This window comes from Crinia signifera, chromosome 1 (assembly GCF_055691185.1).
Source record: "Crinia signifera chromosome 1, ASM5569118v1, whole genome shotgun sequence".
NCBI lineage: Eukaryota > Metazoa > Chordata > Amphibia > Anura > Myobatrachidae > Crinia > Crinia signifera.
In genome coordinates this window covers 439,572,911-439,591,038 of record NC_139217.1, presented here as the reverse complement: position 1 = coordinate 439,591,038, position 18,128 = coordinate 439,572,911, and the positions used below count along the sequence as shown (strand labels likewise).

Genomic DNA, 18,128 nt, shown 5'->3' with positions numbered 1-18,128 from the left:
AGGCTAGGGATTGTCGTATTGCCATAGCTAGGGGTTCTATAGCTAATACATACATGATAGGGCATAAGGGGCAGCCCTGTCTAGTCCTGTTGGAGATTTTAAAGGGGGAGGATGTGAAGCTGTTACTGAACACTACTGCATTGGGGGAGCTATAGAGAGCTAAAATGGAAGAGAGGATCGGCCCCTGTAGGCCAAATCTTGTCAAGGTGTCAGTAAGAAAGCCCCAATGTAGCCTGTCAAAAGCCTTTTCGGCATCTAAAGACAGGAAAATAGCTTCCGCTCCCGTCTGAGAAACATACTCTGCAAGATCAAATACCCTTCTAGTATTATCAGTTGCTTGGCGACCTTGTACAATACAGATAGTGGTAGATGCTCAATTAGTTCAGTAGCATTTCCCAGGTGCATGAGGGAGGGGTTAAATACTGGGTAAGTAAAACAAGACATTTTTTCCCCTCAGCACACTGAGCAATGCTAGTAACCAATCTAGAACACTACATGATAATAGAATTCAGAGATATTGGTTACATATACCTGCGCAGGTGTATGTTATGCCCCCAAGCCACGTCAGGGCTTCTCTGTATATTGGGGGTCCCTAGCGCTATATCTAGGTGCAGGGTGTGGCACCCCAAAAAACCATCATAAGCTGGGAAGCCCAGTGCGGCATGCCAGTGATATACTAAGTGTTAATAATTAGTGATAGGAAGCCGAAGCTATATAAAAAGAGAGAGATAAATGAATGTAATTAAAATAGGATAGAGATAGTGTTAGTGAGGGAAAAGTGTTAATAGAATGTAAGGACATGCCGCACTAAAGCCACCCAGCCCATCCAGTCCAGGAGCACCGCACCCCACACCACCGTTACCCTAAATTGGGTCTACGATTAACCAGCAAGGAGCCACATGATAATGGCTCCTTACTTGATATATCCAAACTAAGAGCTACCTACCTTGGAGCAACCCCTGACTACTCCATGTGGCATATCAGGACCCACATCTCCTCCTAATATGGGCTCCCTTCTGCCTCTAACAACATACATACAGATAGTGGTAGATGCTCAATTAGTTCAGTAGCATTTCCCAGGTGCATGAGGGAGGGGTTAAATACTGGGTAAGTAAAACAAGACATTTTTTCCCCTCAGCACACTGAGCAATGCTAGTAACCAATCGAGAACACTACATGATAATAGAATTCATAGATATTGGTTACATATACCTGCGCAGGTGTATGCTATGCCCCCAAGCCGCGTCAAGGCTTCTCTGTATATTGGGGGTCCCTAGCGCTATATCTAGGTGCAGGGTGCGGCACCCCAAAAAACCATCATAAGCTGGGAAGCCCAGTGCGGCATGCCAGTGATATACTAAGTGTTAATAATTAGTGATAGGAAGCCGAAGCTATATAAAAAGAGAGAGATAAATGAATGTAATTAAAATAGGATAGAGATAGTGTTAGTGAGGGAAAAGTGTTAATAGAATGTAAGGACATGCCGCACTAAAGCCACCCAGCCCATCCAGTCCAGGAGCACCGCATCCCACACCACCGTTACCCTAAATTGGGTCTACGATTAACCAGCAAGGAGCCACATGATAATGGCTCCTTACTTGATATATCCAAACTAAGAGCTACCTACCTGCGCATGTATATGTAACCAATATCTCTGAATTCTATTATCATGTAGTGTTCTAGATTGGTTACTAGCATTGCTCAGTGTGCTGAGGGGAAAAAATGTCTTGTTTTACTTACCCGACCTTGTACAATGCCAACCTGATCTGGGTGGACTAGATTGGGGATGAGGGGGGCTAACCAATTAGCGATTCATTTTGAAAAAAGTTTGAGATCGCTGTTAAGGAGGGCTATGGGCCTATAGTTTTGGCAAAGTGAGGGGTCCTTTCCTTGTTTGGGGATCGTGAGAATGCAGGCTTGTAGCATTTCATTCGGGAGTGATCCGGCTTCAGTAGCATAGTTGAACAAGGAAGATAGGGAGGGGGCAAGTTCATTAATTGAATTTTTTGTAAAATGCGTTGGAGAAGCCATATGGCCCAGGGGCTTTTGCTCGGGGTAGGGATTTTATTACCTGTAAAATTTCTTCTTCGGACCATTTTGTATTAAGTGCGTCTAATTCTTCTATGGACACTTTAGGAAAGGGTAAGGCTTCCAGAAAGGAAGGGATTAGTGCGGAGGTGGGTTGGGGGGTGTCAGGGTCTGATTGGAGGTTGTACAGGTTTTTGTAAAATTTAGCAAATGCTGCAGCTATATCAGGGGGGTTTAAGAGTCTTTTCCCGTCTTGAGTCTGAATAACTTTGATTCTATTCCTAGTTTATCGAAGCCAGAGTTTACGGGCTAGAAATTTGCCTGCTTTGTTACCTAGAGTAGAATTTCTGTTGGAATTTCAAGTACGCATATTTAAGCCGGTCTAAATAAAGTTTTTGAAGCTGATTCCGAATGGACACTATTTCTCGCTTCAGTGGAGGGGAGGGATCTATTGAGGGATTCTGCTTGGAGTAGCTTCAGCTCCAGGTCCTCCTGCATGGCTAAGCGTTGCTACTTCAGTCTGGCTCCCGTTTGGATAACAACACCCCTAAGAACTGCTTTTAGAGCGCACCAGTGGGTAGGGAGTTAAAATTAGGTATGAAGAGATCATATCTGAGATAGACTCTGAGGCTTCGGGGGAGTCTAGGATGTAATCCGGGAGTCTCCAAGTTTTTGGGTAGCCATGGGATTGGGTAGGACGCCATGTCCAAACTAAACTAACGATGCCATACAAGAGAGTGTAATGACTATACTCTATGTACCTCAAAACAGAAATATGTATTATAATAAAACTGTAACAGTATAATTCTATTTCTACTCCAAAACAGAGTAATCTTAAGTTTACAATAAAATAAACAGTTCTATAAAGAAGGTGGCTACGGTCTCAGGTGCGGGGCATTGCCCACACTAACGGGAGGGCAGCCAACCCGCATATAACCGCCAAAAAGGGAAACAAGGCTAAGTAATACTAAGAAAGAATGTAATACAACCTAACAGAAGGTCTTAGTCAGGTTGGCGATACTGGAGCTGGAATCGTGGCTTTGGGTTGTAGAATCTGAATGTCCCACTCTTCAAGCAATTTTACTCTAGACTCAAAAGATGAGATTATGTACGATGAAGACTCATGTCGGACGATTAACTTGACCGGGAAACCCCTTCTGTATTGGATGTCGTTATCTCTGAGAGCTGTGGTGATTGGATGGAAGGAGCGTCTCTTTTCCAGAGTGAACTGGGAGAGGTCAGGATAAATCTGTAGACCTCCTAAGGCATGGGTCCTCAAACTGCGGCCCTCCAGATGTTATGAAACTACAAATCCCAGCATGCGTTGCCACAGTTTTGCTATAAGGGAGTGTTAAAACTGTGGCAAGGCATGCTGGGATTTGTAGTTTCACAACATCTGGAGGGCCGCAGTTTGAGGACCCATGTCCTAAGGTATCGGAGGCTTCTGCGTTCCTAGCCACCTTGAGGAGTTCCTCCTTAATATGGAAGAAATGCACTTAAAGAAGAACATCTCTCGGGAATGCCAATGTATAGCCGCTACGGGGTTTTAGTAAGCAGTGAACTCGGTCAATAATAAAGTCCTGTCTAGTCGCTGAAGGTAGTAGCTTCTGAAACAGATTGGACACATAATCCTTGATTTCTGGTGGGGCCACTGAGTCGGGGATAGCTCTTATCTTGAGATTATTTCTGAGGGTGACTCTTTCTTTATGACACAGAAAAAGCAGTCTGTGTGTTTCCCAGAGCAGGCGGTACTAGAGGGTGTTTTCAAAAACGCCTGGAAAAACCCTGAGAAGACGTTCCAGCTCACAAAGAGGTTCGCAAATGCGTACCCTTTTGAACCTGCAGGTAGAATATTGTGGGAGGAGCCTCCCGTTGTGGACTCCTCCGTTTCACGCCTTTCTAAAAAGGTGTTACTACCGGTCCCGGGTGTTTCCACCCTTAAGGACGGGGCTGACTGGAGACGACTCAAGTCGATTTATACGGATAGTGGGGCCTCTCAACGTCCCGTACTGGACAGTTGTTGGATGGCTAGAGCCATTCACACGTGGTCCACCCAGATCCGCGAAGGTTTGCTGGGGGACATGTCGGTGGCGCAGATAGGTGAAAATCTGCGTCACATTCAGGACACGGCAATGGTCCTATGCGAGGCCCAGAAGGAATTGGGCGCCATAAATGCCCGCAACTCTGCAATGGCGGTCTCAGCCCAAAGGGCCCTGTGGCTGCGACAGTGGGTGGCAGACGTGGACTCCAAACGCAGTGTGGAGAGTATCCCCTTCTCGGGAGAGGCTTTTTGGGAGTGAGCTGGATGAGTGGATCTCCAAGGCTACGGCTGGTAAGTGCACTTTTCTTCCATCAGCCCCTCCTGTGCCAAAACGTCCATTTACCTTGCCTACCCAGCAGTCCTTTTGTGGGACTCAGTTCCGCTCCAGGGCCAGAGGTGCGTCCAATGCCAACAGAGGTGGACGGGGTAAGTTCAGGAAACCTAACCCCTCTGGCACACAGGACCATGCGGCCTCCAAGCCGTCAGCATGACAGGATCTCCCCACCACAGGATCCTCTCGAGGTGGAGGGTCGTCTGTCATACTTCAGCCAGGTGTGGGATGCCTCGTGCCTAGATTCCTGGACCAGGACTCTTATTTCGCAGGGCTACAGGCTGGAGTTTGACAGACCGCCTCCCAGAAGGTTCTTCAAGTCGGCCTTCCCCACAGCAGCGGAGGACCGGATTCTCCTACAAGGGGCAATCCAGGGACTGCTCCAGTCCAGGGTAATCCTGCCGGTTCCAGGGCAGGGTTACTACTCGAACCTCTTCCTGGTGCCCAAGCCAGATGGGTCAGTGAGGCCCATTCTGAACCTGAAGGATTTGAACCCGTACCTGCGGCTGTTCAAATTGAGAATGGAGTCCCTCCATTCGGTCATCGCCAGTCTCGAGCCATGGGAGTTCCTGGCTTCCATAGACGTCAAGGACGCCTATCTACAAGTCCCCATTTGGCCCCCACACCAAATGTTTCTGAGGTTTGCGCTGGGAAGGGGACATCAGTTCCAGGCGTTGCCCTTCGGCCTGTCCACGGCTCCGCGCCTTCACGAAGATCATGGCGGAGATGATGTCCCTTCTACGGCAGCATCGGGTGAATGTCATCCCGTACCTCGACGACCTGCTGATCAAGGCAGGGTCGGCAGGAGCCTGTTGCAGTGCTTATCAGCTGACCAGGAGGATCCTCTCGGACCACGGGTGGATTTTGAACCTGAAGAAATCATCCCTGGTCCCAAGTCATAGAATGCTGTTCCTGGGCATGATCCTGGACACAGCAGAACAGAAGGTATTCCATCCACTGGAGAAGGTGGCTGCAATTTAGCAACTGGTGGTAGAGGTGTTGGCGGGCCCACAGGTGTCGGTTCACCTCTGCTTGAAGCTGATGGGCAAGATAGTGGCCTCCTTGGAGGCCATACAGTATGCCAGATTTCACTCAAGGACATTCCAGCTGGATATCCTGACGAAGTGGTCGGGGTGCCCCAGCCAGATGCGCAGGCTGATAACACTCTGTCCTATCATGGCAGGAGGTTCAACAAAGCCTCATAAGATAGTATGTAAGACAGGCATTCCCAACCACGGTCCTCAAGGTACACCAACAGTGCAGGTTTTGTAGATATCCAGGCTTGAGCATAGGTGACTTAATTAGTATGTGAGGGATTCTGATTAAACCATCTGTGCTGAAGCCTGGATATCACTAAAACCTGCACTGTTGGTGTGCCTTGAGGACCATGGTTGGGAATGCCTGGTGTAAGAGGTGTCACAGCAAGTTGACCTCAGGCGGAGGATGCTGTCATATGTGATAGCTGCTCCCAGCCACCTGTTCTACCTCCCCAGCAGGACGTCCTTGTTTAAGCGTCCCAGCTCTCAGAGGTGATCTTGGTACTCTTTACCTAGTCGGGGGTAAAAAATCGCGGGTAAATCGCGGGTACATTAAAAACGGGTGCGACGCGATGCCCGCGATTTTCCCATAGGGAACAATGTTAAAACGGTGATTGACCGCGATTTTACTGTTAAATGCCTCAATGCCCGCGATTTGGCCATAGGAAACAATGTTAAATGGGCCACAGAGCCCTAATAGTGCCCTTTAACTCTGAAATGGCCCCCACAATTGTTAACGCCACCCCACGATCAACGTCAACCCGAAGCGTGGCGAGCGGCGGCGGTACGAGTCCTCCGACCTTTTCATGCCCCACTATCCACGTCGGCGTGGAGTTGAGAATAGAATAGTGTGGCGAGCGCAGCGAGCCACCGAGGCCCGAAGCGTGGCGAGCATACGCGGATACCTTCACAGGTAAACGCGTCCCTTCGCGGGCTTCACAGGTGTCCGCGTCGCCACGCATTGAGGCATTGAACACTAAAATCGGGTCCAATCTCATTTTTAACATTGGTCCCTATGTGAAATCGCGGGCATCGCATCGCACCCGATTTTTAGTGCATTCGATGGTCGCGATGGGCGCCGTGCTAGGTAAAGAGTACCGTGATCTCTAACCTCTCCTCTCAGTTGTCTGCCTCTCAGAGGGATAGGGAGGCTGCGAGGAGGCAACAGGCTGAGCTCACCTCAGCAGCGGAGTCTCTTACCAGGGCTCTGGTCCCAGGAGCTCCCATTACCTTGGCCCTGCCACCACCTGCCCTTCAACCCGGGCCCCTCAGACTGTCATCGCTCCCAAACGTACCTTGGCGAACATTGACATGCCGGGTTCAATTGAGGACATACCCCCTCTAGAGGAGGGTGAGTAACATGACCCTGAGGTGGCGGCGCAACAGGTCTCTAAACCTATTCCTCAGGGGTTAGATGACCTCATTGTTATGGTCAAGTCTACCTTCGACATAACGGACTCTGATCTACCCCAGGAACGCCCCCAACTGTTTGGCAAACGCCTTAAACAGACTGCATCCTTCCTGGTGTCAGAGGATTTGGAACACATTCTCATGGAGGCCTGGCTTCACCCTGATAAGGGGTTCCAGGTCTCGCAGAGGTTCCTAACAACATACCCTTTTCCTGCAGACAGCAGAAAGGCATGTGAGAAGCCTCCTTAAGTGGACTTGTCTGTCTCCCAAAGAAGACCGTGCTTCCCATCCCAGGAGCCTCCTCTGTAAAGGACACTTCTGACAAGAAGCTTGACCACCCTGAAAACTATATTCTCTGCTACCGGAGTTCTTCAACGTCCGGGGCAGGTAAGCTGTTGGGTTACCAAAGCCATGGAGATATGGGCATCCCAACTCTCCAAGGAGCTCACTAAGTACCGTGGAGTTGAATGAGCTGGCCACTATAGCCGACCACATCCAAGAGGCCTTGGCCTATGTCACTGAAGCGTCTACTGACGTTTGAAGGATTTCCTACCGCATCTCTGCCTTATCCATCTCCGCATGCAGAGCACTCTGGTTGCGGCAGTGGCTGGCAGATGCTGAGTCTAAACGGGCCGTGGATGCCCTTCTTTTCCAGGGAGAGTTCCTTTTTGGTCCAGAATTGGACAAAATTATCTCCCAAGCCAAGGGTGGAAAGTCTACTTTCCTCCTTTTGGCGACGCCCCCTCCCCCGCCTAGACGGCTGGCTCAGGGGCCTTCCTTCCGCTCTTTTTGCCCCCAGCAGCGCTTTCGTGGTCGCCCCAAGTCAGATGCTTCCTCTGGCAGTGGGGGAAAGGACGTGGTAGAGGGGCCTCCCTCTCCACCCAGGAAGCAAAATCTTCCCTCAAGCGTTTAGCATGACGCCCTGTCCTCTCATTTGGGGGAGCTCAAAGTGGGAGCACGTCTGCGCCTGTTCAGGGAGGTCTGGTTCCAGTCCCCACAGGATCGCTGGGTCCATAATCTCATTGTTTCCGGCTGCAGGCTGTATTTCCAAAGTCTGCCGCCTTCACAGTTCTTCACAACCGGTTTTGCAGCTTCGCTAGACCAGGCCACGGTGCAAAAGTTGTTGGCTATGGGAGTAGTGTTTTCGGTACTCTTGGACCAGCGGGGTCTAGGGTTTTATTCCGCTCTTTTTCTCGTTCCAAAGCCGGACGGCTCCTCTCGACCAATCCTCAAGTTAAAGGACCTGAACCCGTTCCTATGGGGGTTGTGAAGTTGAAAATGGAATCCTTACAATCTGTTATTGCGGGCCTGGAAGCGGATGAGTTCTTGGTGTCGTTAGATATCAAGGATGCCTACCTCCACGTTCACATATGGCCGGCCCACCAAGCTTTTCTGCGGTTTGCTATCCAGGACCGCCATTACCTGTTTCAAGCGTTACCGTTCGGCCTGTCCTCGGCACCCAGGATCTTCACAAAGGTCATGGCTGTCATGATGCAGGTATTGCAGTCCCAAGGCATTTTGGTGGTCCCTTACTTTGACGACCTCTTACTCAAGGCATCTTTCACGGATTGCTTCCTTTCCAATCTTCAACGGACGCAACAGCTATTGCTTCGACACGGTTGGTTGCTCAACCTGCAGTAATCTCAGCTTCTGCCTTCTCAATGCCTTTTTGTTTCTAGGGATGATCCTGGACACAGTCCAGCTGTGGGTGTTCCTTCCGCTGGACAAGGCGCAGTCCCTTCAGCTCCTGGTTCGAGCGGTCCTTCGCCAGCGGCGAGTATCTGTTCACCGCTGCACCTGTCTTCTGGGGAAGATGGTGGCTACCTTCGAGGCGGTGCAGTACGGTATGTTCAGGTCCAGGCCTTTTCAGTTATGCATGCTGTACCAGTGGTCGGGGTTGCATCTCACCATCAACCACAGGAACCGCCTGTCTCCTCAGGCCAGGGCCTCCTTGGCTTGGTGGCTCCACACTCCGAATCTTCTGCAAGGGAAGAGATTTGGGATTTGGTCCTGGACGCTTCTAACAACGGACGCCAGTCTCTCGAGTTGGGGAGCGGTCACCCAGGACAACCAATTCCAGGGTCTTTGGTCGACACAGTAAAAGTGCCTACGTATCCTGGAACTTCGTGAATTTACAATGCCTTACTGGACGCGTCAGATCTACTTTGTCATTCCGTAAGAGTACAATCCGTCAACGCCATAGCTTTGGCGTACGTCAACAAAGCAGGGCGGCACGCACAGCAGGGCCGCCATGAGAGTTAAGTCCTATTCTCCTTTGGGCTGAGACCCACCTACAGTCCATCTCCGGTCTTCATCAAGGGAGTGGAGAATTGGGAGGCGGACTATCTCAGTCACCACAAGGTCCATCAGGGGGAATGGCACCTCCATCCGCAGGTCTTTCAGGCTCTGATCCACCGTTGGGACTGCCCTCAGATCTGATGGCTTCTCACCTCAATCACCAACTGCCTCTCTACTGCGCAAGGATGCGAGACCTGGTGGGAGTGGACGACTTTAAGAGACTATATTCTTTCTCAAGGCCCTTTCCTCCACCTGGACTTAGGTCGTCTGCATTTAACTGGCTACTGAAAGGGCCATCTTGAAGAGCTGGCTTGTCCACTTCTCTTTCTACAGGCGGGGCTCCCGGCAGGCTTACACCTGGGCTCCCTCAAGTTTTAGGTGTCGGCTCTCTCAATCTTCTTTAAGAAGAAACTGGCCCTCTTACCTCAAGTGCAGCCTTCTTGCAGGGAGTTTTGCGGCTTTAGACGCCTTTCCGGCCTCCCACGGCACCGCAGGACTTGGATTTGGTCCTATCGTTTCTGCAATCTCCACTGTTCGAACCCTTGGACTCTGTGGACCTCAAATACCTCACCTGGAAATCTGTGCTTCTCGTGGCCCTTGCTTCGGCTAGACGGGTTTCGGAATTGAGTGCACTGTTCTGTCGACCTCCATTCTTAATTTTTCACCAGGATAGGGCGGAATTGCGGACCAACGCTTCCTTCCTAAGGTGGTTTCCTCCTTTCACATCAATCAGCCTATTGTTGTGCCTGCTTTTACAGACAATTTCCCAGATTCCTGTTCCCTAGATGTCGTCCGCGCCTTGAGGATCTACGTTTCCAGGACTGCCTCCTTGTGGAAATCGGATACTCTTTCTCCTTTACTACTCCGCCAAGCCTGGTTGGCTGGTGTTGCAGTCCTTGGCGAGATGGTTGCGGCTCACTATTCGTCAGGCTTATGTGGCAGCATCACAGCCGCCTCCGCTGTCCATCTCTGCCCACTCGACTCGTTTGGTGGGTTCCTCCTGGGCGACTGCCCGCAGAGTTTCTATCCAGCAGCTTTGTCGAGCTGCTATGTGGACAGGACATTGTACCTTTATCCGGTTCTATCCTTTTGAAACCTTTGCGGCCCACGCTTTTCAGTTTGGTTGTTGGGGGGTGCGTCTCAGAGCTGTCCCGCCCAGGATGGGAGCTCTGGGATGTCCTCACTGTGATTTCCAGTGCCACCTGGTGGATCAAGGAGAAAATGGGATTTTGTACTTACCAATATTTATTTTTCTCAGATTCCACGGGTGGCACTGGAAGCTCTTCCTGGCGCTGCTCTGCAGGTTGCTTTTTTCTGTTTTCGCCACCTGCCCATGTTAAGTCTGTTTGTTTTACTTGGACTGTTTGTTTTTTGTGTGGTTCTCTGTTACTTAAATTTCTCTTCTCCTTTCTGGCTTTGGTCTGAATGTTGGGATACACGTTTGTCCTCTCGGAATAGTGTTTTTTTCTAGCTCCATCTGGGCACAAGTCTTCAGACTGGCTGTAGAGGGGAGGAGCTGGCCACACTCAGGAAGTGCCCATGCTCCTAATGGTCGCCCTCTGTTCCCCGCTGTGATCTCCAGTGCCACCTGTGGAATCGGAGAAAAGGATTTATCGGTAAGTACAAAATCACATTATTTGCCCCTAAATTAAAGGTAATAGATCTGATGCAGGCAGTTTCCAGGTATGTTTCAGTGATACGCAATTTGACACAATTGTAAGATTATGTGAGTTGTGGTTTTAATGGGTTTTTGTGGTGAGAAGTGGTGTTTTACTGAAGTCCATTATTTGTATCCTGTTAAACATGCTTTGGTTATAGTATCTGCTCTGCAGATATAGATTAATAATTTATTATAGATTGTAAGCTTGCGAGCAGGGTCCTCCTACATTTTGACTGTCTGTAAATACCCTGTTTTGTTGCATCACTGTCCCCTTTGTAAAGCGCAACGGAATATGCTGCGCTATATAAGAAACTGTTAATAAATAAATATTATCTGGTTTGTACTCGGTAGCGATCAACACACTGTTTATATTCCAGAGAAGGTAGAATGACATCAGGTATAATTTATCTTGTTTTTTTTTTTTTTTTTTTAAGGGAATAGATCTGATGGAGGCAGATTCAACAGAGGTGAGGTTTTAAGATTCAAGAGGTACCTGTATTATGTAAATTTTGCTATAAGAGTAAAGTATAGGTTGTGAGTTTAATAGATTCTGAAGAATTTTAAATGCTGAAGTTAATTACAAACTTCATATATTATTACAATGTATTAAACTATGCATTCTATACATGCTGACTTGAGTTTAACAAGTTTTTATGACTGGATCCACAGAAAAAATTGACATTCGCAAATGTTTACAACTTGGAGATGTTTCCACCTAAACATCTTCCCAGCAATTTGCCCACACCTTTTTATAGAACAATTTTGTTAACTTTAAATTATATGATTTGAGTGAGCGTTTGAAAATTTTCTTTTCTTTCTGCGTTCAGGAAACAGATCTGATGGGGGCGGTTTTGATAGAGGTAAGTTTGCATTGTTTGTCATAGAATTTGCTGTAAGATTGAAGTTTGGTCAATTGTGGTTACAGAAGGTTTTTAAAATCTCTGCACTCTAATACAATAAGACAAGACTGATGTAATATTGAATAAATGTAAATAAGTATTAAAATGAATTTCTTTAAGAAATAATATAATACGCATCCTAGGTATATCAATATGATGTCGTACACATAATTAAAATCTAATATAAAAAATCTATTCTGAGCTCCATGCTAGAGCGAAACGTGTCAGTCATTTACAGGACCCCCTATTATTGCACCATTATTTGTGAAACCTCAGAATATTACGGTCTGGAGATATTCTGCATCTTGCCATTACCATCAGCACTTTCCTGAGGAGCAATTGGATAACCGTTGGGACTCCTCTTGCTTGCGGGCTGCCTGTCGCTAACAGCGAATACATAGCTAAGATCGCACACACCACCGCCTCTCTGGTGTACATTTGGTGGGCAGCTGTTCCATTAGCTGCACACGCCACCTGCCAAGGACTGCCAAACGGCAGTGGCACGTTAATTTCTGTTCCAGGAGAGGTAATATATGCAGATCCCATATCCAACACTGGAGATGTAACAAATCACTTGTGCTCACAGTGGACTTTTCATTGATTATAGCCAGAGATAGTGATCATGGGAAATCGTGTATAAAGAGGAAAACATGATTATATTGATGTGAAAAGAGCTTCCTACACATTCTGACATTGCCAGAATATTTTAAGAAATTTTTTTGGGGTCCATCTTTTATATATTAGAGTTTAGTTATAATTAGATGTGTATATGATGTCATTGATATACATAGGATGTGTTTCTTATTAAAGAGATTTTTATTTTTTAATTATTTTACGTTTATTCAATGTTACATAAGACTTGTCTTATTGTATTACAGCAAAGGGATCTTTTAAAACATTCTGTATATGGTTGGTACATTTATGAGGTTATCTTGTTGCATCATCACAGGTGCAAGTTGAAGTCTGCAACTGTTAAATATTGTGAATATATTTGTAAATAGCATCCGATAGAGTGCTGGGAGGTGACTTGTTAATTGTAGGGTTACTAATAGTGGCCACAGAAAATGTCCTGCTAAAATGTCATCTAAACTTTTCCTCTGGTGGCAAATATTTTGTAGAATGTAGTTACTCTAAACATTCTGATGAGACTATCCTCAGGGCCGGATTAACAATGGGCCTGATGGAGCTACAGCTCCAGGCCCACATTTTGTAGCTGAGGGTCAGGGCTTTCTAACTAGCCCAGCCCCGTGTCGCTAGCCTCCCGGGAACCAGAGATACCGCCATGCAAACCTGGAACGTTGTCCCCATAGGATAACATGGGACCCGCTAATTCCGACCTCCACCCGGTTCCAACGGCTGTCAGTTCCCACTCCGGCATTACAGAAGCTCGAGGTTGATCTCAGTTGAACTCAAATCGCTGGGCCTTCAATCTGATACCTGGTCCATATGGGTTCATTGGTTCTAGAGATATTGTGGGTAAACCAAATTTTTTTTTTTTCATTTCTAAAATGTAATTTCATGGCTGTTCATGTTGTTTGAGGTCAGAATTCTCTGGAACCAAACGGCCCAGTTTCACGGGACCAAAATCATTCGAAGCCTACATTTAAATGGGTCAGTTGGTTCCGAAGATATAGCTGTTTGTTTAAAGGGGGCGGCGGTGGTTTTCTCTCCCCCTCACACCAGAAAATGCAGGGATTAGGCTGGTGTAAAAGGGGCCAGTCTGAGAATGTCCTTGCATGATCCTGGGATCATATTCCCGAGTAAGTCCCTGCATTTTCTGGTGTGAAAGGGGTATTATTTCAAATAGCCGGGACATGCAGTGCTCTGAATACAGCCGGGTAGCCCCCTGCTCTCTGCCCGGCTGTCAATCAGTGCCAGATTAAGCCTTCGGGGGGCCCGGGGCACTTTAGACAGGGGGAACCCCTTGCACTTGTCATTACTGGCCACAAATTGCATGAGAGAATATTATACTGTCAAAACACAGAGTAAAGACAGTATAAACTTGGTCAATGGGTAACTGCTTACTCTGTAGGACTGTAGGAGACCTCACAGTGTCAGTGCCTCTGATTAAAAACCCTCCCATGACTAGGCTGCTGCTGTCCTCCATAGGCCTGAGAAGCATGTAATGAGCTCCACCAATCAGAGCTCCGCATAAACCTCTCAGCCTCTGCCTTCTTGTGCAAAGTGTCATGGGACTTAGTCAACTCCCAGTAATGCACTGCACACTTGTGCAGTCAGTGTGCCTTGGCTCCCGATGCTCAGCACCATTAATCAATGTCACATTGGCAGATAGGTGAAGCTGCAGCACTACCCCACTCCCATGCACAAAACCTTTAGCTAAAAAAAATAATAATAATGTTTTTGTTAAAAATACATGACAACCACAGGGGGCCCCGAGCTAGAGGGGGCCCATGGGTACTGACCCCTTTTGCCCCTGCTTTAATCTGGCCCTGCTGTCAATGGCTGTCATTTCTGCCCCGCGGTGGCTGTCCCCCAGTTACCGCAAGCATGTATTCCCCCTTGGCAATGAGCATGTAATCCCACATGGCAACGAGCATGGAACCCCTGGCAATGAGCATCGAACCCCTGGCAATGAACATGTAGGTAAGCAACACTTATGTAGCATCATTTTTAATAGGCATTATGGTGTTTGGCATAATACCTAATGGACATTATGGTGTGTGGCTTAACATGTAATGGGCATTATGGTGTCAATTTTTAATGCGCGCCAAATGCCCCTGTTTATGGAGCATATTGTGCATTTTTGCTCAATCTGTTAGGTATAGTGCAGGCATGTCCAAACTATGGCCCTCCAGCTGTTGTGAAACTACAAGTCCCACCATGCATTTCCACAGTTTTGCTATTAGGGAATGCTAAAACTATGTCAAAGCATGCTGGGACGTGTAGTTTCACAACAGCAGGAGGGCCACTGTTTGGACATGCCTAGTATAGTGTGCATTTTGGCTCAATCCATATGGCAAAATGTGAATTTTGCCTTAATCTGTGTGGCATAACGTGAATTTTGACTCAATCTGTTTGCCATAGTGTGAATTTTGGCTCAATCGGTGTGAATTTTGGCTCATTACATATGTCATAATATGTAAGAGGCAAGTACAGTATAAGGGGGTTACTATTGTGTTACATGATTTGTATAAGGGGTATACGGTGTGGTAACTTTAGGTGACCACATAAAAGGTGCTGAAATGTTGTCTACCAAGTTTCGGCTTTCAGTATTTTTTTTATGACTGGAGTGCCGCCTCACCCCTCAAGTATCTGAGGACATCGGCATCCTGCGGGTGTACCTTTGGAGGGCAGCTGCCAATATATCTCCATGCATTTTTCTTATGCCAGCCCCCTGCCTTTTCCAGGCATATATAATTAGTTGAAAGCATTTACACAAATAAAGACACACCCATGAGCAGACCACCCAACCAGAACACTGGTCACGCCCCCCACATTATTGCGCATAATAGGCCCTTGATCATTTTCAGCTCCAGGCCCATTTAGACCTTAATCTGGCTCTGACTATCCTGTATGTACTTGAGTGTAGATCAATCCCAGTCTATTAATCCCCAAGAATATAAAATCAATACATTTTGTATGTTACTTTTTTTTTTAATTATCACCCATTTCTGTTTTTTAAAGGAAACAGATCTGATAGGGGTGGTTTTGATAGAGGTGAGTTAGAATCATTACTAATATAAAATAATTTGCTGGAAGTTGGAAGCTAAGTTTAATGTGGGATTACTAATAGTGTCCAAAAAATGGACCTGCTGTGAATCTAGTTGAAAATTGTTTGTGATTTGTATGTATTGTAAACATGCTGATTTGAGATTTCCTATCCTGTATCTACCCACAATAAAGATCAATTGACTCCACCAAATTCCCTACTTATTTGCACATGTTTAAAGAAAAGCCTAGGTTAATTTTTCCTTGTTTTGTTTGCATTTATTTAAGGGAATAGATCTAAAGGGGGGGCAGTTTTGACAAAGGAGCGTTTGTACTTCCTATTTCTCTTTCAATGGTCCTGGTGACACAGCTCAACACTGGGATGTAGGAGGGTCCGAAGGAGCCAGGCACCTATCCTAAAGCTTTAGAGGGTAGGCTCCTCCCCTACTGCATCCCGGACTCTTCAGTTCGTGTTAGGTGCCCACTGGAGTGGGTGCTATTCTAAAGGGCTGCAGGAGCAGCCGAAGAATTTGAGTAGTTAGGGAATTTTTATTTTTTTATTAACTTTCACCCTAGCTAGGTAGGCACAGTGTGAGGATTCTCATAGTGAATCCTCACACTGCTAGCGCAGCAGGAGCTGACAGAAGCGCGTCCTGTCAGCTCACTGTGCACAAGGGAGACGCTGTCTGGCCTCCCTGTGCAGCGCTTACAGCTTCTGTTGAGAAGCTGCCTGGGCTCCGGAGTACCCTGAAACCGGCTCCACGTTTAGGTGGGGATCATGGGGGACAGGCGCTCTGTGATGGTGGCGGCCATTTTATGCGGAGCTTACACGCTGAGCTCCTATATGAGAGGACAGCAGCGTTGTGACAGGCATGTTCCAAGTGGTCCCCAGTCGAGGGGGAGACACTGGAACTAGGAAATCCTACCTAGGGAGCGGCTGACTGGGGGTGGTTGGCGCCAAAAGGTCACGGACCCCGCAGCAGCAGGGACTTTTGGTCTCTTCCCTCACTCTGTGTTTGGCGCCTTTCAGAACGCTTGCAGCGGAGCTGAGCTGGCTTACTGATCCTGGCAGAGTGATTTGGATTTCCTGGGCATCGTTTCCCCGCATCTGAAACCAACAGACAGCTAAGTGATTGGGTGCATTGACTCTGTATAAACGCTGGTACATTGTTTGCACTGTATATTTATATATATAAATATATTTTCACTTGCATCATGTCTGAGCATCAGGCTGTGGTTTTGGGGGAGGGAGCCCTTATTGCACTGAGCGCGTGCAATGTATGCACACAGAAATTTGTCCCTGAGCAGATGGCCAAGGGGGGCTTATGTATTACTTGCGCTGCTGTTGAGACTAATGGGGAGTGAAGCCCATAGTGCAGAGCAGATTGAACCCGCGTGGGCCAGTGCCCTAGGCAGGTCAGTGAACGCTTTGGTGCAGCTTCTGGACAGGCAGAGTTATGTGTTGGTAGAATCACAGAGACCTATGCCATCATCTCAGCAGTCTTCTGGCTCCTTGCCTCTTACCCAGGCAGATCCTGCTCTTATTCAGGTGATGCAGGATACTGCTAAGGGGATCAATAGGTTTAGTGAAATACTAGACAAAATGGATGACGTTGCAGGGACCCCTAAAAGGTCTTATGCTATGCCTTCTTTGGCAGATGAGGAGGAGGGAGCGTATACTGACATCCCCTGGGATCAGGGTGATGATTTTGAAGAGACCTCTTCTGCTGGTATAGAGGATCTTATTGTAGCTGTGAAACAAGCTTTAAAACTGTCTGTGGAGGATAAGACTCCTGTAAAAGGTATTTTTAAGCGACAGCGGAAGGAGGCTGTCACTTTTCCTTCAGATGAGGGGTTACAGGAATTGTTGGAAGGGGCTTGGAAAACTCCTGATAAGAGGCTACAGATGCCTAAGAGATTCCTTTGTCTGTACCCCATGCCAGAGTCTCATGCGGAGCTCTGGGAAAAGGTGCCAGTTGTGGACGCTTCAGTGGCACGTTTGTCCAAGGCTACTGTATTGCCAGTACAGGGCGGTGCAGCTTTTAAAGATTCTGTGGATAAAAAGCTGGAGGGTAACCTCAAGGCTATTTTTGAAGGGGTGGGATTCACTCTACGCCCCCTTATTGCTTCAGCCTGGGTCTCTAAGGCCATGATTGAATGGGTTGGTGAATTATGCACCATGCTGCAGGCAGACCCTGGTGCATTGCAGCTGGCAGAGAAAATGAAGGCAGCTGCAGAGTATGTGGTGGAAGCAGAGGAGGAAGCTCTTAAAATGGCGACCAGAGTATCCACAGTCTCTATTAATGCCAGGAGAGTGCTCTGGCTTAAGGCCTGGGAAGCGGACAATGAGTCCAAAAAGGCCCTAGAAACTTTAGCTTTCAAGGGAAAGTTACTATTTGGAACAGAACTAGAGGAAATTATTAAACAGGCCACGGGCGGCAAAAGTACATTTCTGCCGGCTCCCTCGGCTAAGCAGACCTCCAGGTTCTCTGCTTTTAGGCCGTCCTTTCGGCCCTCCCCTAGAGGTGGTGCGTCCTTTCGAGGACAGTCTTTCAGGGGAAAGTTTCAGTCCTCTAGGGGCAAGACACATAAGTCCAAGTTTGGTTCCTTTAACAAGAAGCCTGCCTCCAAAGGAGAGGATAAACCCTCCGCATGACTGTCAGGGGTGTTGCCCGGCAGTGATAAAGGTGGGGGGGCGTCTCACACACTTCAGGGACGCATGGGCTTCTCTAGACCAGGATGCCTGGGTGTTAGA

General features: G+C 47.7%; 1 protein-coding gene across 2 annotated transcripts in view; it reads left to right on the top strand.

Moving 5' to 3' along the window:
• Positions 1-18,128, top strand: part of DDX4 (DEAD-box helicase 4) — a 143,848-nt gene that overhangs the window by 28,554 nt on the left and 97,166 nt on the right. Inside the window, exons 5-7 of one of the 2 annotated variants that reach the window (XM_083153576.1) lie at positions 11,240-11,272; positions 11,633-11,665; positions 15,350-15,382. In XM_083153576.1, coding sequence (XP_083009702.1) covers positions 11,240-11,272; positions 11,633-11,665; positions 15,350-15,382 — 99 coding nt within the window. The remainder of the gene's footprint in view (positions 1-11,239; positions 11,273-11,632; positions 11,666-15,349; positions 15,383-18,128) is intronic. The other variant, XM_083153586.1, reaches the window with a different exon arrangement.